We start from the raw sequence: 25085 nt of genomic DNA, 5'->3' as shown, positions 1-25085 counted from the left end.
CTTGATATATCTTGAAGTTAGAGCAAAAGATTTTCTACTTATGCTATTCCTACTTGGATTGGCATTTTTTTTTAAATGTTCAGCTTCTAAAACAGAAGTTAGGCACATAATTATAAAACAAGTACTTTGCATTCTGTGATCTGTGAATCACTTAGACATAATACGTTTAAACTATAAGCATAAATGAGAATTACAATATTTTTTAAAAAACAGTATTACCATATTTGAAGTTATGCCCGCCCTCCAAATGCACAAATGGGCCAGTGGTGAGTGGTGCTGGGAGGTTGTTCCCTGAGGTAGATCCACCACCATTGTTCCACCAACTACCACAGCCACTGTTACTACTGCCCCCCCACCAGAACCCCTTGTATGCCCAGATATGACCGGGGGGGCTGGTGATGAAACGAATGAAAGACAGAATCCACTTCGGGGTGCGACAGCGGGTGATAACAGTATTTCTAAACCTGACATATAACTACCCCAGTTTCTGTGGGCCCAGCACGGTGGCACTATATAAGAATCTGACACTACGAGCCTTGAAAGGGTCAGAATCTAACAGCATGTAATTTATGGTGACCCGAAAGACGAGAGAAAGAGGGGCATATTAGAAATGGTAGGTGTGGACTATGTGGCCGGGGTCTCAACAATCAACACAATAGATGGTTCAGGCCATAGACGGGCAAGTTAGTACTTTAACCCATACCCTAAAAGAGCTGTTAGAAAGAGATGATAACAACGGGCTGCAGGCCCAACTAGGGGATGGGGCTGAACGGGAGATACTACAGGTAGCCCACACCTTGAGAGATCATGCAAAGACCATCAATCTATTGAATGACCGAACCGTTAAGGCAAGTGCGGCCGCCGTATGTGCTGGGTATAGAGCATGGTGCTGGCCTCAGTGGAAAATCATTTAGAGCAGTTACAGAACGGGGAGGTCCCGGACTGGATAACTAACAATGTTTTTAAAACTTGGATGCTGGATAAAAATCCTAGCCAAGACTGTCAGGTTTGGAGGAATAGCCACGCATGGGTCCCTGAGAATAGACTCATCACTGGCCACCAGAACATAATAGGGTTCGTAGTAAACATTCCACAGTATAACCTTACTGAAGGACAAGGTCTAGATAAGGTTACAAACATGGGAGAAGTAAGAAACCAAACATGAGTAAGGTATCACAAGCTGCATCAGTATGTTATTAAAAATGGGAATAAGACCAAGGGTGTGTCTATAACGGATTGTTATAAGAATAACCAGGTTGTGTTATGCCGAGAGTCGTTTCAGGAGGGCGAGGATGACTGTGGATATGGCCAAGCGAAGGGATGCGTCCTAAGCATCACACCATGGGCGTTGGACTATGAAACCACAGCAGCATCACAAGGAGATGGGCGGTGGTGCGTTAGCACTACAGCTGCTAACCTGACTGTGGGAGGGGAAATAACATGCCCCATTGGACGCCCTAACTTCTGTCTGAAGCCTAAACACAAAATCAACATAAAAGGATATACAATATACCACGAGGAAGAAACCGTGAACGGAATGGTGGTAGATATGATAAAAGCTATATAAAGTTTTTGGGGCGCCACAAGGAAAACCAATACCTAAGTTGAGCGAAGAGCAGTTGACATTGGAAAGGATTGTGTTTGAACAACAATTTAAATACGTCGTCTAAGAGGAACAAATCGAAAAACTACAAAAGGACAGAACTGGCTGAACCACCGTGGTATACTCGGTTCTACAACTTTGGACTGAATTTGCACATACACCCTTGGATTAGAATTATATTCCATGTGTTAGTCATAGTGCAGCTGGTAGTGGTACTGATACTCCTGGCAGAATGTGCAGGCAGATACAAGAGGCGCAGAATAAAAACCTTGGCTAGGGCCATTAACAAAGAACCGAGGAAACCTTTGCTAGGGCCACATAAGGGGGAGCAACCACAACAATAGCACGAGTACCTGGACATGAGTCGTGAGTGTCCCAATCCTATCACCTGATCAACGGAACCGGGGTGGGAGACACACGAATCAAGATAGGGAAAGGAAAATTATTGGTCAGGATGGATATTTGGGGTACCATCTGATCAAATGGGGGATTGTAGAAAAAAAAATTAAGTAGAAAGAACCTAATTAATCAAAGGGGACCTAATTAAGCAAAGCTAAAAACCAAAATCAAGGCTGTGAGAAAAAAGAAAAAAAATATGTGCTACGAACACAGGGAAAATGATAAAATTAGAACTCTCAGGAAGATAGATCATCTTATCACAGCATAAACCAGACAGTTGGGAAAATACACTCCAAGGCTAGTTCACATGGGGTGGTACGAGATTACGGGAAACAAAAGACGATTGAAGAACATCTCAACTGGTTGAAAGCAGTTAGGCCAAGAGGAGAAGAGTTCACAGACCTGAGAATGATGTGGCACATAATTTATCAGATAAAAGGCGCACAGGGGAGGCAACGAAGTTTGCTGTCAATATAATTGTATTAACCAATTAATATTTGTAATCATAGTAGGTAGGTGAAAATTTTGTGAGGTGGCAGGGAAACAACAAACAGAAAGCCTCTGCGCGCACGGAACTTCATGATTTTGTATGTATTTTGACTGTATAAAAACAGTAACCTGACGACTGTTCGGAGAGAACAGCTGGTTTGGGTCACTGAGTCACTGAACTCGTGTAGAATCTGTCTCTCCCTCAATCGAATACTTAATAAACAATTTTTTTCTCCAAAACAGACTTGTGTCGAGTATCTTTGTAATACTCCACATCAGTTAACAATGTTAGCTGACATGGGAGCCAGAAAAGGAAGCTGGGCAGTCAGCGGTTTAGTGGGAATAGGGTCGAGGGAGCAGGAAGTGGGTCTCATGGGCAAGATGTGCACAGAGAGATCATAAGGGGAGATCGGAGAGAAACTGGAGAAAGATGCAAGTTCAGGTCTGGGACAGGTGGGAACTTTAAAGGAACCTTAAATGTCAAAGGAAGGAGGTTAGACATCCTATGCAGTACTGTCCAATGGCTCCTTGGATGGTTCTATGTTACATAGAAACATAGAAAATAGGAATAGGCCATTCGGCCCTTCGAGCCTGCACCACCATTCAATAAGATCATGGCTCATCATTCCCTCAGTACCCCTTTCCTACTTTGTCTCCATACCCCTTGATCTCCCTAGCCATAAGGGCCATATCTAACTCCCTCTTGAATATATCCAATGAACTGGCATCAACAACTCTGCGGCAGGAAATTACACAGGTTAACAACTCTCTGAGTGAAGAAGTTTCTCCTCATCTCAGTCCTAAATGGCCTACCCCTTATCCTAAGACTGTGTCCCCTGGTTCTGGACTTCCCCAACATCGGGAACATTCTACCCGCATCTAACCGGTCCAGTCCCATCAGAATACTTATGTTTCTATGAGATCCCCTCTCATCCTTCTAAAGGCCCAGTTGATCCAGTCTCTCCTCATATGTCAGTCCAGCCATCCCGGGAATCAGTCTGGTGAACCTTCGCTGCACTCCCTCAATTGCAAGAACATCCTTCCTCAGATTAGGAGACCAAAACTGAACACAATATTCCAGGTGAGGCCTCACCAAGGCCCTGTACAACTGCAGTAAGACCTCCCTGCTCCTATACTCAAATCCCCTAGCTATAAAGGCCAACATACCATTTGCCTTCTTCACTGCCTGCTGTACCTGTATGCCAACTTTCAGTGACTGATGAACCATGACACCCAGGTCTCGTTGCACCTCCCCTTTTCCTAATCTGCTGCCATTCAGATAAGATTCTGTCTTCGCGTTTTTGCCCCCAAAGTGGATAACCTCACATTTATCCACATTATACTGCATCTGCCATGCATTTGCCCACTCACCTAACCTGTCCAAGTCACCCTGCAGCCTCTTAGCATTCCTCTCACAGCTCACACTGCCACCCAGTTTAGTATCATCTGCAAACTTGGAGATGTTACACTCAATTCCTTCATCTAAATCATTGATGTATATTGTAAAGAGCTGGGGTCCCAGCACTGAGCCCTGCGGCATTCCACTAGTCACTGCCTGCCATTCTGAAAAGGACCCATTTATCCTGATTCTCTGCTTCCTGTCTGCCAACCAGTTCTCTATCCACGTCAGTATATTACCCCCAATATCATGTGCTTTGATTTAGCACACCAATCTCTTGTGTGAGACCTTGTCAAAAGCCTTTTGAAAGTCCAAATACACCACTTCCACTGGTTCTCCCTTGTTCACTCTACTAGTTACATCCTCAAAAAATTCCAGAAGATTTGTCAAGCTTGATTTCCCCTTCATAAGTCCATGCTGTCTTGGACCGATCCTGTCACTGCTTTCCAAATGCGCTGCTATTTCATCCTTAATAATTGATTCCAACATTTTCCCCACTATCGATGTCAGGCTAACCGGTCTATAATTACCCGCTTTCTCTCTCCCTTCCTTTTTAAAAAGTGGTGTTACATTAGCTACCCTCCAGTCCATAGGAACTGATCCAGAGTCGATAGACTGTTGGAAAATGATCACCAATGCATCCATTATTTCTAGGGCCACTTCCTTAAGTACCCTGGGATGCAGAATATCAGGCCCCGGGGATTTATCGGCCTTCAATCCCATCAGTTGCACCCACATTCTGTTCCATACAGTTCACTGATCTTTCAGATCTGGTGGTCAGCAATAATCCCTTCCAAAAATGTCTTGCACTGCTTTGGGACTATATGTCAGGGATAGCAGGAGACAAGGCGGGCATATTATGTACTGCGGTGGGCATCCTGGGGAGTGAGTGTATGGGAAATGTTAGCAGCAAGAGGTAGAAGGGATATTAAGAAAGTACATAGGAATGATGGGTGGGAAATGAATCATAGGGACATGTTAGTGGTGTAAGATTATCATGGATTTGTTGTTTTATTATCTTATAATCATCAATATCTTATAATCATCAGTAATGGATTTATAATTGCACATAAGAATTAAATTCACAAGTTCGTAATCATCAACTGCATCCAATGGTAACCTGAATTATATTAGACATGTAACCCTTTTGCTTATAATTAAAAATTTGTGAGTCAGCAGTAACCCAGACAGCCTGGGATGAGAAAGAGGACTGGTATAGTCAAATAGGGAAGGTGTTTGGTGAGTCAATGAAAGTTGGATATTAGCCAACAGAAAGGATGAGGCAAAGCGTGGAGCTCGCTGTGGGGAACTAAGGTCAGTTGTAGTTGCAACCATGTTGGAATGTTGTGAGGTTCCGCTGTGAGCTAAAACATAGGCCTTTTACTGGGCCATCAACAGCACAGTATCTCTACAGTACGGAGACATGGGTATAGAAATTGGACAGCAACACAAAAGTTGTCGCTGTTACTGTGGCCTTGGGTTAACAGCCACTGAAAATGGTCAAGCTGGTAGGAGAGAAACATTTGTGCTGGGGACTAAAGATTGTTAGCCCAGTGCTAAACTGAGTGTGTAATGCCCTCCTGGTGGCTTTTGTAGAATCATAGAGGTTTACAGCATGGAAGGAGGCCATTTTGGCCCATCATGTCCATGCTATCCAGCCTAATCCCACTTTGTGCAGGCATCTGTGCCACTGTGGCGTCCAGAAGCGGTGTTGCATCGTCCAACAGCCTCTGGAAGCAAGGCTATGTGTTCACTAGGCATTGTGGGATATTAAAAGGGCAATGCATTGTTGTTTGCTTAAAAGGGCAATGCCTTCCCAATCGATAAAAATTAAAATGAATTAAAAAAATGCAGTTTTCAGCAAAATGCCTTTAAAAGACAAATAACATTTGAAAAAAAATTCCCAAATAGGAGTCTTCAGCTCTTAAAGCTGGATTCCCTGCCACACCTCAAAAAATGGGAAAAGTGCCTCAGCACTAACACAAATGGCTTAGAAAGCCAGGGAAGGGGCACCCAGTCACGCAGCATTCCAGCTTTGTGCAGGGGGTCAACACTTCAAGAGAGGGCCTCTACCCACAAGGGCCAGGAGGCCCTCCAGAAAGAACAATGTGGGACCAGATCATCGAGGCCATCAGTGCCAGCAGTGTCACCCCCACCACATAGCGCCAGTGCCCAAAGAACTTCATGACCTCAGACCACTGGTCAAGGTCAGTGAATGCATCTTCAAAAGCCGTCTCCTACCAACTGCATCACTAGCCTTACACGCTTCTCAATGCATGACTCCCCCCCCACCTCCCATCTCTACCAAACACAAGGCACACCTCCCACTCCTCGGTTCACCTCACTCACTTGGAGGAGATGGTGCTGGCCATTCTTGGCAGGAGCATGGCTCTAATATTTCATTGATTCTTTTGATGAGAGCTTCCTCCCCCATGCCTTGCCTGACCAAAAGTTGTCAGGCAGTGCTTTGTGAGTGGCGATCCAAGAACATTGGTGCAAACTGTTGGAATATCGACTCCCTGGTTTTTCAAGCGTACCACCATAATTCCGCAGAACTTACCAACAGCAATGGAGTGTTAATGTCAATCTGGTCATATACTGTAAACATTTCTTTCACTTTAATTCTCAGTTTCCATGGCCTGTGCAGTTTGGCTGTCATCCAATAGCTTACATTGCCATGAGCACCTGTAAAGGAGGCAGGTAGTGGTGGTCTGTCATGGAAAAAAAAGGCATCATGAGGCAAAAGTGACACATAGTAGGATACTAATTTAAATTGGTTCACTCCAAAAGCGCCTCATATAATGATGTGAAATACTTAAGCTTTCCTTCTTGGAATCAGTCTTGAAACGATATCAGGGGGTATATTTTCCGGTTGAGCCTCCGATCAGACATTAGTGCATTGTCCCCACTTGATTTTGCGATGTCCACTTCAGTTCATAGAATTACATAGAATACACAGCACAGAAACAGGCCATTTGGCTCGATCAGTCTATGTTGGCATTTATGCTTCACTCGGGCTTCCTCACGTCTTTGCTTATTGAACTCTATCAGCATAGCCCTCTATTCCTTTTCCTTCATAGCATCCCCTTAAATGCATCTATATTATTCACCACAACCACTCCTTGTGGTAACGAGTTCCACATTCTCACCACTCTCTGGGTAAAGAAGTTTCTTCTGAATTTTCTATTTGATTTCTTGCTTATGGAGGGAGTCACCGCACGCAGGGAGATTCTCTTCCCTTCTAATGGATGCAAGAGACCTCCCCAGGAGACCAACGCAGCATGGCCGCACATTGCACAGGAGGACACAAGACCTAGCTGCAGTGGCGCAAACCTTTCAATGATCTCAGTAGATCACAAAACATTAGTACAAAGCCACACTCAACCTCATCCTGCTGTGCAACTCATCACATCCCCATCACTCTGCCTTCCCTACCATAGTCCTGCACATCCTTACTCACACCAACTTACCTTGCACCTACACCCATCCCTCTCCAGCTACATTATCACTTCCATTCTTCACACTCACCCTCATCCTAGTCCAATCGTGCCAACAAACAACACACAAGGGTAGACACTTGCGTATTTTAGTCAATGTTCATGTAAAGTTTCTGTTAATGTGGTATCAAACATTGAGGGGTCGAAATTTGGTTGCTAACGCCTGTTGTTAACCGGGAGTTAGGCAGTTGAGACTGGCACTGGCTGCTGTTCATGCCTGACGCAAAATTCGGTGTGCATTTTTTCAGGGCGTTAAAACGTAATGCATAGAAATCATGATGTCATACGCGTGCAATGCCTCTTTGGCGCCCTTCTCACCACATTCACTTTTGCCGCCTCACTTAGCGGCTGGCATCGATGACGCCTGAAAAAGTTGGACTGCACAAGGTGGAGAAACTAATCTGGGGCATTATTTAAAGGGAGTTGCAGCCAGGGCTCAGAGGTTAGTGCTGTGTTTGATGCTCACACAGAAAATAGGGTGTTGGTGTTGTACTGCTGTTGACTCATCAGATTCAGTACTAGTATCTCGGACACATTGTTGGGTTTCATATCGGAAAAGTGTGAAAGTTGCATTTTGCTGTTATGTATGTGAACCTCACCTGTGTGTAAGACTTGCCACCAGAGGGCACACCTGTGGGAGGCCTATGAGTACCTGTGAGTACCCTGGTACAAGCAGATATAAAAAGCAGGCCACCACGTTGCTGCCTCACTTTGGAGTTATATTAAACAGACCAAGGTCACAATGGTTTAAGTTTACAACACAGCCTCGTGGAGTTATTTTAAACATAACAACTGGCGATGGGTTACACATCACGAACTTTCACGCGGAAATGGCTGCCGTTGGTATTCTTGTGAGATTTATTGAGGGTGATGATTGGGAAGCCTTCGTTGAGCGCCTTGACCAGTACTTTGCGGCCAATGAATTGGGACACAGTTGAAACAGAGATCAAGCACATGGTGATTCTCCTCACCGTATGTGGGTTATTGGTATATGGCCTCCTTAAGAACTTGCTGGCACCGGCCAAACTAACGGACAAAGAGCTGTGCACGCTGGCTAAGGAGCACCTCAAGCCCAAGGAGAGCATCCTGATGGCCAGGTGCAGCTTTCACACGCACCGTCGCTCCGAGGGCCAGAACGTGGCGAGCTTCATCGCCGACCTTAGACGCCTTGCGGGGCAGTGCGACTTTGCAGGATCCTTGGGGAAATGTTGCGGGACTTTTTCATGCTTGGAATTGGCCACGTGGGCATCCTTCGCATGCTGCTATCTGCCGAATCCCTGGATCTGAGCAAGGCCATCACGATAGCCCAGGCCATCATATCCATGAGCGACAACACAAAGCAGATATCTTCACAAAATCGAGGCTCACCGGCAAGTACTGTGCTTAAAATAATGCCTTCAGCAGGCAGGAGTGTACGCTTTAGGGTCCACACGTCCACAGAGGCCAGGCCCAGGGTGACTCAGAGACTCCTGGAGAGTACTAATGTGAATCCATTAACGCCATGCTGGCGCTACGAGGGCTGTCACAGAGCCCATCAATGTCGTTTCGAGCACTACGTGTGCAGGGGCTGTGGAACAATGGGGCACCTTCAGCGATTGTGCAAGCGACCTCGGACTCACCACGTGGCAAAGTCAGCAGAGAGCGACCGATCCAGTGCGGATCACGCTGAATGAGCAGGAGAGGCAACGCAGCTGGAGGATGAGAAGGAAGTGTATGGGGTACACACCTTTACTACCAAAAGCCCTCCAATAATGTTAAAAGTCAAACTTAACGGCATTCCAGTCTCCATGGAACTGGACACGGGAACAAGCCAATTGATAATGAGCCAGAAGGCCTTTGAGAAACTGGAGTAACAAGGCACAGAGGCCAAAACTGAGCCAGATTCACACTACACTGTGCACTTACACCAAAGAACTCATACCTGTTATCGGCAGTGCGGCAGTGAAAGTATTATATGATGGAATGGTGCACGATTTAACACTATGGATTGTACCAGGCGATGGTCCTACACTGTTCGGCAGGAGCTGGCTGGGCAAGATCCGGTGGAACTGGGACGACATCAAAGCCCTGTCCTCGGTGGATGACGCCCCGTGCGCCCAGGTGCGAAACAAATTCCCGGCGTTATTTGAGCCAGGCATCGGCAACTTCACAGGCGCCAAGGTGCAGATCCACCTTGTTCCTGGGACACGGCCCGTTCATCACAAGGCCTGAGCAGTCCCATATATGATGCGAGAGAAAGTCGAAATCGAACTGGACAGACTTCAATGAGGGAATCATATCACCAGTCGAGTTCAACAAGAGGGCCTGTCCAATCGTGCCGGTACTAAAGACGCAATGGGACGGTCAGAATCTGTGGAGACTACAAGGTGACACTCAACCGAGTCTCGTTACAGGACCAGTACCCACTACCCAAAGCGGAGGACTTATTCGCACGCTAGCAGGGGGAAAGTCTTTCACCAAGCTAGACCTCACCTCCGCTTACATGACGCAGGAGCTGGCTGAACCGTCAAAGGATTTGACGTGCATCAACACGCACAAAGGACTGTTCATGTATCACAGATGCCTCTTTGGGATTCACTTGGTGGCAGCCATCTTCCAGAGGGACACGGAGAGTTGCTGAAATCGGTTCCATGTACAGTGGTGTTCCAGTGCAACATCTTGATCACTGATTGAAACACCACTGAACATTTGCACAACCTGGAAGAGGTTCTAAAGCGACTGGACAGAGGGGGACTCAGGCTGAAACGCTCCAAGTGTGTTTTCCTGGCGCCAGAGGTCGAATTTTTGGGGAGAAAGATTGCGGCAGACGGCATCAGACCCACGGACTCCAAGACGGAGCCCATCAAGAATGCACCCAGACCACAAAACGTGATGGAGCTGCGTTCATTCCTGGGACTTCTCAACTACTTTAGTAACTTTCTACCCGGGGTTGAGCACTTTGCTGGAACCTTTGCATTAGCTGCTACGCAAGGGTGACGACTGGGTTTGGGATACATCTCAAGAAACAACCTTTAACAAAGCCAGAAAACGGCTATGATCCAACAAATTACTTGTATTGTATGACCCATGTAAACCTTTGGTACTAGCATGTGATGCATCGTCGTACGGGGTCGGGTATGTGTTACAGCAAGCAAATGTGTCAGGCAAACTGCAACCAGATGCATACGCCTCCAGAAGTTTGTTCAAGGCTGAAAGAGCCTATAATATGATTGAGAAAGAAGCGCTGGCTTGTGGATACGGGGTTAAGAAAATGTACCAATATCTATTTGGTCTCTGGTTCGAGTTCGAAACTGAACAAAAACCGCTCACATCACTGCTCTCAGAAAGCAAAGGTATCAACACCAATGCTTCGTCTCGCATCCAAAGATGGGCACTAACATTGTCTGCATACACTATGTAATCCGCCACAGACCAGGCACTGAGAACTGCGCTGACGCCCTCAGTTGGTTGCCATTGCCCACCACCGGGGTGGAAATGGTGCAACCCGCAGACTTGCTTCTGGTAATGGACGCCTTTGAGAGCGAGGGGTCGCCTGTCATGGCTCGCCAGATCAGGTTCTGGACCAGCCAAGACCCCCTGTTATCACTAGTAAAAAGATGCATTCTCAATGGGAGCTGATTGGGGGTTCCCGGGGAAATACAAGATGAAATTAAGCCTTTTCACCGACGCAAGGACGAACTGTCAGTCCTGTCGGATTGACTCCTATGAGGGAATCGCGTGATTTTGCCCAATAAGGGCAGGGAAACGTTTATACGCGACCTATACAGTACCCACCCAGGCATAGTCATGAGGAAGGCTATCGCCAGGTCGCACATCTGGTGGCCCGGCATCAACTCCGAATTAGAGTCATGCGTACACCAATGCGACACTTGCTCACAGCTGAGCAACGCACCCAGGAAGGCCTCACTGAGTCTGTGGTCATGGCCCTCCAAACCATGGTCCAGGGTCCACGTAGACTTCGCTAGCCCCGTTCTAGGGAAGATGTTTCTAGTAGCAGTGGACTCTTACTCAAAATAGATTGAGTGTATAATAATGTCATCATGTACGTCCACTGCCACCATTGAAAGCCTCAGGGCCATGTTCACCACCCATGGGTTACCCGACGTCCTTGTCAGTGACAATGGACCATGTTTCACCAGCTCGGAATTCAATGAATTCCTGACCCGCAATGGCATCAAGCATGCCAGGTCTGCCCCATTTAAACCTGCATTCAACGGCCAAACAGACGTGCAGTCCAAACCATCAAGCAAAGCTGGAGATGCGTAACAGACGGCTCGTTGCAGACCCGGTTATCCAGGATCCCGCTCAGCTACCGGATGCATCCCCACTCGCTTACCGGGGTTCCCCCTGCAGAATTGTTAAAGAGAGCACTCAAAACCAGGCTCTCCTTAGTCCACCCGGACGTCAATGATCACGTAGAAACCTGGTGGCAAAACGTGTACCATGATCACGCGGCGGCCTCGCGTGACACTGAAGTCAATGACCCGGTGTTTGTTCTAAATTACGGTCACGGTCCCAAGTGGATTGCTGCACTGTCTTAGCCAAGGAGGGGAATAGAGTGTTTGTTGTGAAATTGTTGAACGGGCAAACGTGCAGAAAGCACCTGGAACAGACCAAACTGCGATTCACAGACTTAGACTACCAAGAACAGTTTGAGGAAGATCCCACCATCTATGATCCACCAACACACATCCAACCAGCAAGTGACCTCGCTGTCAACCACGAGAATGAACCCACCTTGCCCGACAGTCCGACCAGACCAGCCGAGTTGCTGTGCAGCGATGACCCAACCAACTCACCCATGCCAGGATGTCAACTCAGGCAATCGACCAGGGAACGCAGACCGCCAGATCGCTTCAACCTGTAAATAACTTGTGCTCAAGACTTTGGGGGGGGGGAATTAATGTTTTGTATGTGAACCTAGGCATTACTCTTATCTTGAGATGGTCGAGGAGCAGTGCTTCAGAAGACGGAGGTTCCTCAAGGAGGTGGTCATGGAGTTTATCAACCTTCTGCCGACATACCTGGCAGATAATATCGGCACCTCGCTGTCAGTGGCAGTGAAAGTGACCGTAACACTCAACTTCTATGGTACCGGCTCCTTCCAGTCTCCTGTCGGTGATATATGCAACATCTCGCAGTTTGCAGTACATTGCTGCATTCGCCGGGTTACCGACGCTCTCTACAGCAAACAAATGGACTCCATCAACTTCAGCATGTCCAGCAAAGATGTGGATGAGCGCTGCCTTGACTTTGCCAGGATAGCATGCGTCCCCATGGTTCAGGGGGCCATCCATTGTACTCATCTGGCATTGCGGGCCCCGCCTCACCTGGCCAGCCCCTTCACCTGGCCATCTGCTGAAGACACCTCGCCCTACCCTCCAAGCCTCCATGCGTACAAATGGAAACACAACATTGTGACAAATGAAACAAATGTTTATTTACAGAAAACGCCATAGTGCGCTGTAAAGAAGCACTAAAGGACACCATCATCCACAGCAAACAATAATTGAAACCAGTCCCCTTGAAACATTGTCACCCACATCCACGTGCAACTATTCACATTACTTCATCATGGAACAAGGACAGCATCGCTGGCCAGCATCACACAATTCTTTATTGACTCATCCAACTGCAACTATTTACATTAGTTCACATTTGAGCAAGGTCACCATTTCTGGCCACGAGCATACACGTATTGACCAGCTCTTTCTCAGTGCTTTCCCACCCCTTCCCTTCTCCCCCCTCCAAGACCTAGTGCTCCTCCTCAATTGGGTCTCAGTGCCTGCAGCAAAGCTGGTAGAACGTGGCTGTGTTGGCACCGTTGCCACAGCTGATGGCCTAGTAGTACGCTTCGCACCACCTCGTTCCCTGGGAAGGCCAGTTGCGGGCTGCATTACCTCAGCATGGGCGGCAGCATGCTGTGGTTGATGGGTTACAGAGAGCCACTGGGGCAAGGGTGGAGTGATGTCGTCCTAAGAGAGGACATTACGTTCCAACAGGCCCGACACACTGCTACTCCCCTGGGGCAGAGCCTCAGCATCTGGAGCTATCTGGCTGAGCACAGATTGCTGCCGTGCATCGCCAATGTTAGTTCCCCGTTGAACTGATGGGGCCCCAGAAACAATGGCAGCAGTCAGTGCTTGCGTGGATTCAAGTTGGCTCTGCATTAGGGCAGACTGTGACTGCAGAACACCACAGAGCTGATTGATGCCACCACGCATGATGACATGATAGTCTGCAGGCCTACCATAGCATCGGCCTGGTGCTCAATGGCTACTGCCACGTCAGCCATAGCCCGTACCATCATGTCTGGGACCCCATGGTTACTTGAAGCATCCAACATCCGTTGTTATCTACCAAGGATCGGCTCGATGGGCTGCTGAGACACAAATGCAATCGTTGAGGTGGCCTCCACCACACTCAAAGCAAATGCATCAACACTCTCGGGCACCCTTGACAAAACACCCAGCAGGTCGTTGTGAATCTAAAATGACTGTCTGGCGAGATCCTCGAAGTCGGCCTGATCATCAGAGTACTGCTGAGCATCACTCAGGCGAGCACTCACCCTCCGGGGAGCTGGCCCCTGATCTCCCCTCCCTGTGGCGTTGCTGCAGGCCACTGGGTCCAGGAGCATCACCCACCTCCATCTCCCTGACCATGCCTCCGACAAAAAGCTGCTGGCCCTGCTCTGTGAGGACGCTGGATCCTCTATCACGTCCAGGGTCATGTCCCCGACCTCTCCACCATCACCTACAATGGAAGGCTGACATGCAGGCCCCTGACCGTCTGAGTCATCATCCAAAAGCACAAAGCCAGAGAAGAGTGGTTAGCTGCAGAGGAGGGGCCTGGAGCAGCAAACACATTGCAAATGCCAGTCTCATGGAAAGAGCAGAAGGATTGTGGTGTCAGGCCTCAGTCTCCTGGTGGATGCTGCAAAGGAACTCAACATACCATCACTGTCCCCAGGGGGATGGGCCTCACCCACTGCCATGGCACCAACTTGAACACCCATCAGGACCGAGACGTGTTCCTCGAATGGAGTCAGGACCTACAGGTAACAGTCCGCTCCTCCGGTCCTCATCTGCTCCCTGCAGTTGTGGTCAAGCTTGCCCCATGAGATTAAAGAGAACGTCTGAGTTAGTGCCCTTCTATCAGTGTGTCCCAAGTGCCTTACATACTTTAGTGCATGCAACTGTATGAGAATCTTCACAATTCGATGTAACTTCCATTCGCTGCGTGGACTTGCTGTGGCAATACTTGAATTAGGGGGCCAAGACCTAACAGTAACAGGGAGGCTACCGTCTTCAAGACGCATATGAAGACTGAGGAGTCACCAACATGAGGAGTGGGTCTGCAGAACCGGGTAGCAAGGTTAACAGTGCATGCAGGTCCTTGCAGTGGGTGAGGCTTCAAATGGGAACCTTACATCTGGCCTCACCCACGTAGAGCTTGGATTCCCAAACACTACATTAAGCAGAGCATGCACAGTGAGATCAGAGCTTAGCATCTTGACGGTTTAAGTATAAGATACTCACCCTCACAGCTGCATCATGTCGTTCCATTCAGTGGCTGTTCTGGTCACCGTGTCACTCGCAGAAACTTCTTGTGAGATTTCCCTTCATAGGCCTCTGTGAGTTGGTACCTGCTGCCTCTCCAGGGCATCAAGGAGTGCATTCAGGGCGGCCTCCGAGAACCGATGGGCACCCTGATGAGCTGCTGCTGCAAGGTCTGCCATGGTCAACTTGTGAGTGAGTGCGGAGGAAGCGAATATACCCACGAGGCATTAAATCCAGGTAGCCCCACAATGTCTGTGGCACAGCTCTAAATGCTGCCTAACTTCTGGATGTTGAGCCCACGTCTAACAGCCTACTTAGCGCAGCGTAGCACCTCCAGGTAAGTGTGCAACATCATGATTTTACACTGCTATCAATTCTTTAGGCATCAACACTGAATTTCGCGTGTGGGGATCGCACCTGAAGCAAAGCACTAAAGATTTCTCTCATGCGGTGACAACGCCTCAAATATGGCGGTACCCGAACAGCTGTGAGATCCTGACCCACAGTCAAAAAATACATTTTCCCACCCGACCCCCTGCCCCCGGCTAAATTCCTCCCTCTTTGTCTACTCTATAAAAACCTTTCATAATTTTAAAGACCTCTATTAGGTCACCCCTCAGCCTTCTCTTTTCAAGAGAAAAGAAACCGAGCCTGTTCATCCTTTCCTGATAGGTATAACCTCATGTTTCTGATATCATCCTTGTAAATCTTTTTGCATCCTTTGGCTTTTTATAATATGGTGACCAGAATTGTACACCGTACTCCCAAGTGTGGTCTAACCAAGGTTCGATACAAGTTTAGCATAACTTCTCTACTTTTCAATTCTATACCTCTTGAAGTAAATTCCAGTGTTTGGATTGCTCTTTTATGGCTTTACCAACCTGCACTGCTACTTTTAGTGATTTGTGTATTTGTCCTCTGAGGTCCCTGTGTTCCTCTACCCCATTTAGATTCATATTTTCCAACTAATATGTGCCCTCCTTATTATTCTTACCAAAATGTAATACCTCACACTTGACTGTGTTGAAATTAATTTACCAATTATAAGCCCATTCTGCATATATATTAAAGTCCTCTTGAAATTTGTTGCAGTGCTCCTCAGTATTGACTATCTCCTCGCACACCCCCTCCCCAAAATTTGGTGCCATTTTCAAATTTAAACATTGTGTTTATGATTACAAAGTCTAAATTGTTGATATAAATTGTGAACAACAGTGATCCTAGATCTAGTCCTTGTGGAACACTTTCCACTTTTTGTCACACTGAATAGCTACCCTTTACCTCTTCTCTCTGCTTTCTGTTTTGAAGCTAGCTGGCTATCCATTCTGCTACTTGTTCCCTTAGTTATTCATATACATAAAGTGCTGAGATCCCCATATTGGACCTGACCCTGGGAGCTTGCCATTAAAGGTTAGGAAATTGCTTCAAAGGGCTACTTACAAGGGGTGGTGGGTAAGGGGTTGCAGCCACTTGAACGTACATGGGACCACTGCAGTTTATATGGAATACATGCACTCAGATAATGGGACCAATTTTGAGACTCATTCGATTTATGAATTTGTTGGTTTATTTGATTGTTATCCCTTTCCATTTTAAAGTTCAGAATACACAGCAAGGTGTGATAAAGATGCACCAACTGGAGACAGATATCTGGGGCTAGAATTTCTGTGGCTGTTCTCCTGACATTTTACCGCACATTTGATGGAAGATCAGTGGAAATCTCAAAAGGTGGAAATGGCCATTTTCGCTGATCTTCTGCCGAAGTTACATCAAACAATCAAGAGAAACCAGGTGGATATTCCATCCACCGGTATTTAGCATTACCGGGGAGAGTGAATGGGGTCTAGCTTCACTTGTGGGTAGTGCTGTGCTCTGTTAGCACTGGGGAACAACTTTGAGGTGGAGGTTCTGGAGTTTGAAAGCACTGAAATGAGGAAGGGAAATAATGGTTTGGCAGAACTGTAGGTGGTGTATCTAAGGTTTGCTTCAACTGAAGCTTGAATATGAGGTTGGTTCTCTGGTGGATTCCTGGTGTCTGCAAGCAGTGAGGGTAGAGGCAGGGTGTCCATGGAGGTGTTGCCAGCTGGTCAGGGCAAGAAGGAATTGACTGTTTAACACTGAGGGCCAAAAACCCTATAGTCAAATGGATGTGGGTTCAAGCCCCATTCATCACACAGCGATTGAGCAATATGGTCAGCAGGTTCTTACTAATCACTCTGTATCACCCGAGGAACACATGCTTCCAAGAAGCAATGAAAGGGGCCAGAGACCCATTATGTCAGGTGCACTGCATCTGTCGGGCACCTGACAAGAAACCTTTAAGGAAAATTCCCCGTATCTTCGAAAAAAGAAAGTGGATAGACAGGTTAGATCAAATGATCTAAATTGCATCACTCTATTACATTACACTGTTACTAACTCACGTCTGTGGAAGTACAAGGCTGAATGGATACTCATGCATGCCTGGAGGTATAATGGTGGATTCTTCTGAAGAATCTGGAAAACAAGTCAATAAATTAGTTATTTGGAAATGGCAAAAAAAATCATATTATGTGCTACACAGGAACAACAGCGTGATTCTAGTGAAACGCTGCTGAGACCTCACCTTCTCAGGCGTTAAGTGGTCCTGCACACAACTTACCAAGCCAGTATTGCAAGTTCATCTCAGTTAAAGATTATGGCTAGAAATTTACTATAGCCCAGGAACGGCTGGTATAATTAGAAAAGTTGGAGAATTAGCGGCAGGCGCTAATGCTTTAGACTGCACGCAAAATTCATGTTCATTGCTCAAAAAAAGATCGGAGTCCTAATTCAACTCTTTAAGCCCAAGCTCACTGGCATTACAATCAAAGAGTGGACCAATATCAGGTGCATCACAAATCATGATTGCCACGGGCTTTTTCGAGTTTTTAAAGGGGAGGTTCATTGATGCTGCAGAATCTCATTCTCAGCGTTGCTGGCTGTGCAGCTGCCTCAGCAAGCAGCAACAGGTCAAGGAGAAGGAGTGGGAGGACTGAAGCAGCTGTACTCATGGCAGATCCACATCCCAGAGAGAGAGCCCGCAGATTCTGCGATGAAGCCAGTTGATGTTTGTTGTGGAGAGACGGAGGACAGTGCTCTACCCAGCAAATGGCAGGAGGCCCTCGCCTTAGGTCTTCCGCACCATGTGGAGGGAAGTAGCACAGCACGGTTCGGGCAGCATGGTGGTCCCCAGGACCCACACACAGTGCAGGAAGAAATTTAACGATCTCATTCGGGTGGTCAGGGGGAGTGAATGCTTCTACAAATGCTACGTACCACCATAGTCTTCACACTGCCCAAAGCACCACATCCCCAGCACTCATCCACCAACAATCGCTACCTACCAACACATACCCATATCTCACACCTTGCACACAATGACAGCCATTCAACTATGGCAGGCACATCACCCAAACACATTGCTCCACACTCACTCACACACATTCCTTTCTCTTATAGGTCAAGGTGGCTCACAACAGGAGGGAGCAGGAGCGCACAGGCAGGAGACAAACCCAACACCCAACTACTGTCTGCGCTAGAGAATAGAGTGCTGCAGATTACTGGGCGCCAGGTGGCGAGCGCTGCGGCCACCGGAGACATTGACCCCTTGGGAGCAATAACAGTATGTTCATCACTACTCCTTCTTCCCACATCCCACTTCCCACTCACCCCACAAGCATTTTGCACTTTGCAGCTAATCATTCTGTATGCATGCATTTCTCCCTTCCTGCCCCCCCTTCCCCTTACCTTAACCCAACTCTCGTGCCTTTATCCTTTCAGATAATCAGCAGGCACCTGAGCAGTCTGCCCAAGGGCACCGTAGAGAACGAGGCAAGAGAAGAGGAAGAGGAAGAGCACACCGTATCACTGCATGTCTCATCTGCATGCACCAGCTTAGATACTGGCTCTACGCATTCTTCACAGGCCAGTATAGAAGCGGGATCTGGATAGGGTGAGGAATTGGGGACGAGTGGGCTGCAGCAAGGCCAGTGGGAAAGTGTAGCTTGGGGGCCAGCTCCCTGGAGGGCATTAGTTCTGCTGCACAGGACTCCGATGAGGACCTTGATGGGAGGCCTTTAGAAGATGGGTGATGGACATGCACACGGAAATGATAGCTGCAATAGGAAGGGTGCCCGGCAATGATAAGGAGCATCGAGTGGTCCAGTTCCAACATTGCACAAGGCTTTGTGCACACCATGGAGCCCATCATTTCCAGTCTGCAAAGGATGGTAGACTCCCAGAGAGACCATGGCAACGCAGACCTGATGCCGCGTGTGATGGGCGATCTGGCAGCTTCCTTTGCAGCACAGGCGGAAGCGACGCAACGTCTTAATGTTGTAATGCAGTCTATGCTTTGTGGAATCCAATCTCAGACTGCTCTCATGCACTCTCAGCTTGATGCCACGCAAGCTCTGACTGCTGCCATCATGGCTGGGTCTACCACCATCGACTGGGGCTTTCATGGTGTCTCAGCAGGCCAGCAATCTGTGCTCCAACAGATTTCTAGGGATGCTGAGATGCTGCCCCAGGGAAGTGGTAGTGGGTCAGTGGAGCAGGAACCTGACAGCAGTCCTGCTCCCATCACTCCGCCATTGCTCTTGTTGCTGCCCATCATCCAGCCAGCCCAGACTGCTGCCACCCATGCTGAGGTGATGCAGTCTACAGCCAGGCCTTCCAGGCCCAGAGCTGGTCTAGGGCGTTGTTGTGTATGCAATAACTGAGTACTGTTTAACTCCAAGAGGTATGACCTTGGCTGTGCTTTATTAAGCCTCTAACAGTGACGCCATCTAGTGGCTAGTGATCCCAAAAGTACATATATGACAATACCCCCCTCTGAGAAATTACCCCCGGGTTGACCGTCTCAGTTCAACTCCTTGGGTGAGTGTTCAGAGTTTGTTGTGCAAAACATAAAAACAGATAGTAAAAGCTTTTACTGATATATAAAACGGAAAAGAGTGACTAAAGTAAATGTTGGTCGCTTAGATGATGAGAAGGGGGATTTAATAATGGGAAATGTGGAAATGGCTGAGACCTTAAACAATTATTTTGCTTCGGTCTTCACAGTGGAAGACACAAAAATCATGATAAAAATTGCTGGTCACGGGAATGTGGGAATGGAGGACCTTGTGACAATCACTATCACTAGGGGGGTAGTGCTGGACAGGCTAATGGAACTCAAGGTAGACAATGGTCCTGATGAAATGCATCCCAGGGTATTAAAAGAGATGGCGGAAGTTATAGCCGATGCATTCGTTATAATCTACCAAAATTCTCTGGACTCTGGGGAGGTACCATTGGTTTGGAAAGCAGCTAATGTAATGCCTCTGTTTAAAAAAGGGGGCAGACAAAAGGTAGGTAACTATAGGCCGGTTAGTTTAACATCTGTAGTGGGGAAAATGCTTGAAACTATCATTAAGGAAGAAATAGCAGACATCTAGATAGGAATAGTGCAATCAAGCAGACGCAACATGGATTCATGAAGGGGAAATCATGTTTAACTAATTTATTGGAATTCTTTGAGGATATAACAAGCATGGTGGATATAGAGGTGTACCAATGGATGTGGTGTATTTAGATTTCCAAAAGGCATTCGATAAGGTGCCACACAAAATGTTACTGCAGAAGATAAAGGTACGCAGAGTCAGAGGAAATGTATTAACATGGATAGAGAATTGGCTGGCTAACAGAAAGCAGAGAGTCGGGATAAATGGGTCCTTTTTGGGTTGGAAATCGGTGGTTAGTGGTGTGCCACAGGGATCAGTACTGGGACCACAACTGTTTACAATATACATAGATGACCTGGAAGAGGGGACGGAGTGTAGTGTAACAAAATTTGAAGATGACACAAAGATTAGTGGGAAAGCAGGTTGTGTAGAGGACACAGAGAGGCTGCAAAGAGATTTAGATAGGTTAAGCGAATGGGCTAAGGTTTGGCAGATGGAATACAATGTCGGAAAGTGTGAGGTCATCCACCTTGGGAAAAAAACAGTAAAAGGGAATATTATTTGAATGGGGAGAAATTACAACATGCTGCGGTGCAGAGAAACCTGGGGGTCCTTGTGCATGAAACTCTTTTGAGTTAACCTGCAAAAACATAAAACATTAAAACCATGCCACCCGATCTGGGTGACACAGCAGACATTTTCAAGGCCCCTTTTTTTTTGTTTTTTTTTGGGCGCTAAAATCAAATTTTTCCAGTGCCCCCTATAAAAGGGGAGGGGGACACTAAAAGCACCGGCAATGAAAACAAATTAAACTTTAAAACGTAAAATCAAATTAAAATTTGGTTGCCGGGCGTGATGATGCACTCCAGTCCCTCCGGTGCCCACCTCTCGCGGAAGGCCGCGAGCGTACCGGTGGACACCGCGTGCTCCATCTCCAAGGACACCCTGGACCGGATGTAAGAGCGGAAGAGAGGCAGGCAGTCAGGTTGAACGACCCCCTCGACCGCCCGCTGCCTGGACCGGCTGATGGCACCCTTGGCCGTGCCCAGGAGCAGTCCTACGAGGAGGCCCTCGGACCTACCCGCTCCCCTCCGCACAGGGTGCCCAAAGATCAGGAGAGTGGGACTGAAGTGCAGCCAGAATTTCAGGAGCAGCCCCTTCAAATAATGGAACAGGGGCTGCAACCTTGTGCACTCAATAAAAACATGGAACACGGACTCCTCCAGACCGCAGAAATTGCAGGCGGCCTGGGAGTCCGTGAACCGGCTTAAAAATTTGTTGCACGGCACTGCTCCGTGCACCACCCTCCAGGCCAAGTCCCCGATGAATAGTGGGAGGACCCCTGCGTAGAGTGCCCTCCATCGGGGACCCCCGCCTCCTCCGGACGGCAAGATGGTACGCCATGGCGTGTCCGGACGGCCGGCGAGGATGGCAAAGTTGAGGGTGTGCAGGAGCAGCCCGTACAGGAAACCCCTCCGCGCGGAACTGAAAGGCATGGAGGGGATTTCCCCGAGGCGGCTCAAGTTGTGAGGTCCTTGTGCATGAATCCCAAAAAGTTAGTTTGCAGGTGCAGCAGGTAATCAGGAAGACGAATGGAATGTTGGCCTTCATTGCGAGAGGGATGGAGTACAAAAGCAGGGAGGTCTTGCTGCAACTGTATAGGGTATTGGTGAGGCCGCACCTGGAGTACTGTGTGCAGTTTTGGTCACCTTACTTAAGGAAGGATATACTAGCTTTGGAGGGGGTACAGACACGATTCACTAGGCTGATTCCGGAGATGAGGGGGTTACCTTATGATGATAGATTGAGTAGACTGGGTCTTTACTCGTTGGAGTTCAGAAGGATGAGGGGTGATCTTATAGAAACATTTAAAATAATGAAAGGGATAGACAAGATAGAGGCAGAGAGGTTGTTTCCACTGGTCGGGGAGACTAGAACTAGGGGCACAGCTTCAAAATACGTGGGAGTCAATTTAAAACCGAGTTGAGAAGGAATTTCTTCTCCCAGAGGGTTGTGAATCTGTGGAATTCTCTGCCCAAGGAAGCAGTTCAGGCTAGCTCATTGAATGTATTCAAGTCACAGATAGATAGATTTTTAACCAATAAGGGAATTAAGGGTTACGGGGAGCGGGCGGGTAAGTGGAGCTGAATCCACGGCCAGATCAGCCATGATCTTGTTGAATGGCGGAGCAGGCTCGAGGGGCTAGATGGCCTACTCCTGTTCCTAATTCTTATGTTCTTATGTTCTTATGTGACTGGTGACTGGGTGGGAGTGGCAATGGCCATGTCAGGGCTTGAAAGTCCATTTTCATTGAACATGTCAGTGATTGAAAGTCCCGATTCACTGATGACCACTGAGTCCTCTGATGACTGGTTGGTTGGTCGTCGATTGTCTCTTCCTCTGACTGTTCCGGTTCGTCTGTGTGCTGCAGCTTTGTCTGATCCATATGTTTTCTGCATGCTTGCCCATTTTTGAGCTTGACAATAAATAATCTGTTGCCCTCCTTGGCCAGGACAGTACCAGTGATCCACTTGGGACCTTGACCATAACTCAGAACATATACAGGATCATTTACAGAAATATCGCGTAACACAGCTGCGCGATCGTGATACCCTTGCTGACTTTGTCTTCTATATTCAACATGATTACTCAAGTCAGGGTGTACAAGAGATAGCTTGGTCTTAAGACCTCTCTTCATCATTAGTTCAGCAGGGGAGACCCCGGTAAGTGTGCCATGTTCACGACACATGGTCTGCCTGACATTGTTGTCCTGTAGCTCAGCAGTATGTATGACAGGCGGGTCTGCAGTGACCTTTGGGTTACTCGCTTCATACTCTGCTTTATGATTTGGACAGCACGTTCTGCTTGCCCATTAGATGCAGGTTTGAACGGTGCTTACATGTTTGATACCATTGAGTTTCATGAACTCTTGAAACTCCTGACTGGTAAAGCATGATCGGTTGTCGCTAACAACGATGTCAGGCAGGCCATGTGTCGCGAACATGACACTGAGATTCTCAATGGTAGCTGTGGATGTGATGGTTGAAATGTATTGATGTGGATAGAGAACTGGTTCGCAGACAGGAAGCAAAGAGTATGAATAAACGGATCCTTTTCAGAATGGCAGGCAGTGACTAGTGGGGTACCGCAAGGTTCAGTGCTGGGACCCCAGCTATTTACAATATACATTAATGATTTAGATGAAGGAACTGATTGTAATATCTCCAAGTTTGCAGATGACACTAGGCTGGGTGGCAGTGTGAGCTGTGAGGAGGATGCTAAGAGGCTGCAAGGTGACTTGGACAGGTTGGGTGAGTGGGCAAATGCATGGCAGATGCAGTATAATGTAGATAAATGTGAGATTATCCACTTTGGTGGCAAAAACAGGAAGGCAGAATATTATCTGAATGATGACAGATTAGGAAAAGGGGAGGTGCAACGAGACATGGGTGCCATGGTACATCAGTCATTAAAAGTTGGCATGCAGGTACAGCAGGCAGTGAAGAAAGCAAATGCATGTTGGCCTTCATAGTGAGAGGAATTGTGTATAAGAGCAGGGAGGTCTTAGCAGTTGTACAGGGCCTTGGTGAGGCCACTCCTTGAATATTGTGTACTGTTTTGGTCTCCTAATCTGAGGAGGGACATTCTTGCTATTGAGGGAGTGCAGCGAAAGTTCACCAGACTGATTCCCGGAATGGCTGGACTGACATATAAAGAAAGACTGGATCGACTAGGCTTATATTCACTGGAATTTAGAAGAATGAGAGGCGATCTCATAGAAACCTATAAAATTATGAGGGGATTGGACAGGTTAGATGCAGGAAAAATGTTCCCGATGTTGGGAATGTTCAGAACCAGGGGTCATAGTCTAAGGATAAGGGGTAAGCCATTTAGGACTGAGATGAGTTTAAATCCAAGGAAGAGGCATATAAATTGGCCAGAAAAAGCAGCAAACCTGAGGACTGGGAGAAATTTAGAATTCAGCAGAGGAGGACAAATGGTTTAATTAAGAGGGGGAAAATAGAGTACGAGAAGAAGTTTGCCGGGAACATAAAAACTGACTGCAAAAACTTCTACAGATAGGTGAAGAGAAAAAGATTAGTGAAGACAAATGCAGATCCCTTGCAGTCAGATTCAGGTGAATTTATAATGGGGAACAAAGAAATGGCAGACCAATTGAACAAATACTTTGGTTCTGTCTTCACAAAGGAAGACACAAATAACCTTCCGGAAGTACTAGGGGACCAAGGGTCAAGTGAGAAGGAGGAACTGAAGGATATCCTTATTATGTGGGAAATTGTGTTAGGGAAATTGATGGGATTGAAGGCCGATAAATCCCTGGGGCCTGATGGTCTGTATCCCAGAGTATTAAGGAAGTGGCTTCAGAAATAGTGGATGCATTGGTGATCATTTTCCAACAGTCTATCAACTCTGGATCAGTACCTATGGACTGGAGGGTAGCTAATGTAACACCACTTTTTAAAAAGGGAGAGAGAAAGCTGGTAATTATAGGCCGGTTAGCCTGACATCAGTAGTGGGAAAAATGTTGAAATCAATTATTAAGGATGAAATAGCAGCGCATTTAGAAAGCAGTGACAGGTTCGGTCCAAGTCAGCATGGGTTTATGAAGAGGAAATCATGCTTGACAAATCTTCTGGAATTTTTTGAGGATGT

At 47.3% G+C, this 25085-nt stretch overlaps 1 protein-coding gene across 1 annotated transcript in view; it reads right to left on the bottom strand.

The window, feature by feature from the left end:
- Window positions 1-25085, bottom strand: part of LOC139267141 (arrestin domain-containing protein 3-like) — a 69786-nt gene that overhangs the window by 13480 nt on the left and 31221 nt on the right. The window contains exons 2-3 of the mRNA XM_070884992.1: window positions 17370-17442; window positions 6451-6601 (exon numbers count right to left, since the gene is read on the bottom strand). Coding sequence (XP_070741093.1) covers window positions 6451-6601; window positions 17370-17442 — 224 coding nt within the window. The remainder of the gene's footprint in view (window positions 1-6450; window positions 6602-17369; window positions 17443-25085) is intronic.

This window comes from Pristiophorus japonicus, chromosome 1 (assembly GCF_044704955.1).
Source record: "Pristiophorus japonicus isolate sPriJap1 chromosome 1, sPriJap1.hap1, whole genome shotgun sequence".
NCBI classification, from domain to species: domain Eukaryota; kingdom Metazoa; phylum Chordata; class Chondrichthyes; family Pristiophoridae; genus Pristiophorus; species Pristiophorus japonicus.
Note: the sequence above shows the minus strand (reverse complement) of the source record. Positions and strands in the feature narration are given on the sequence as shown.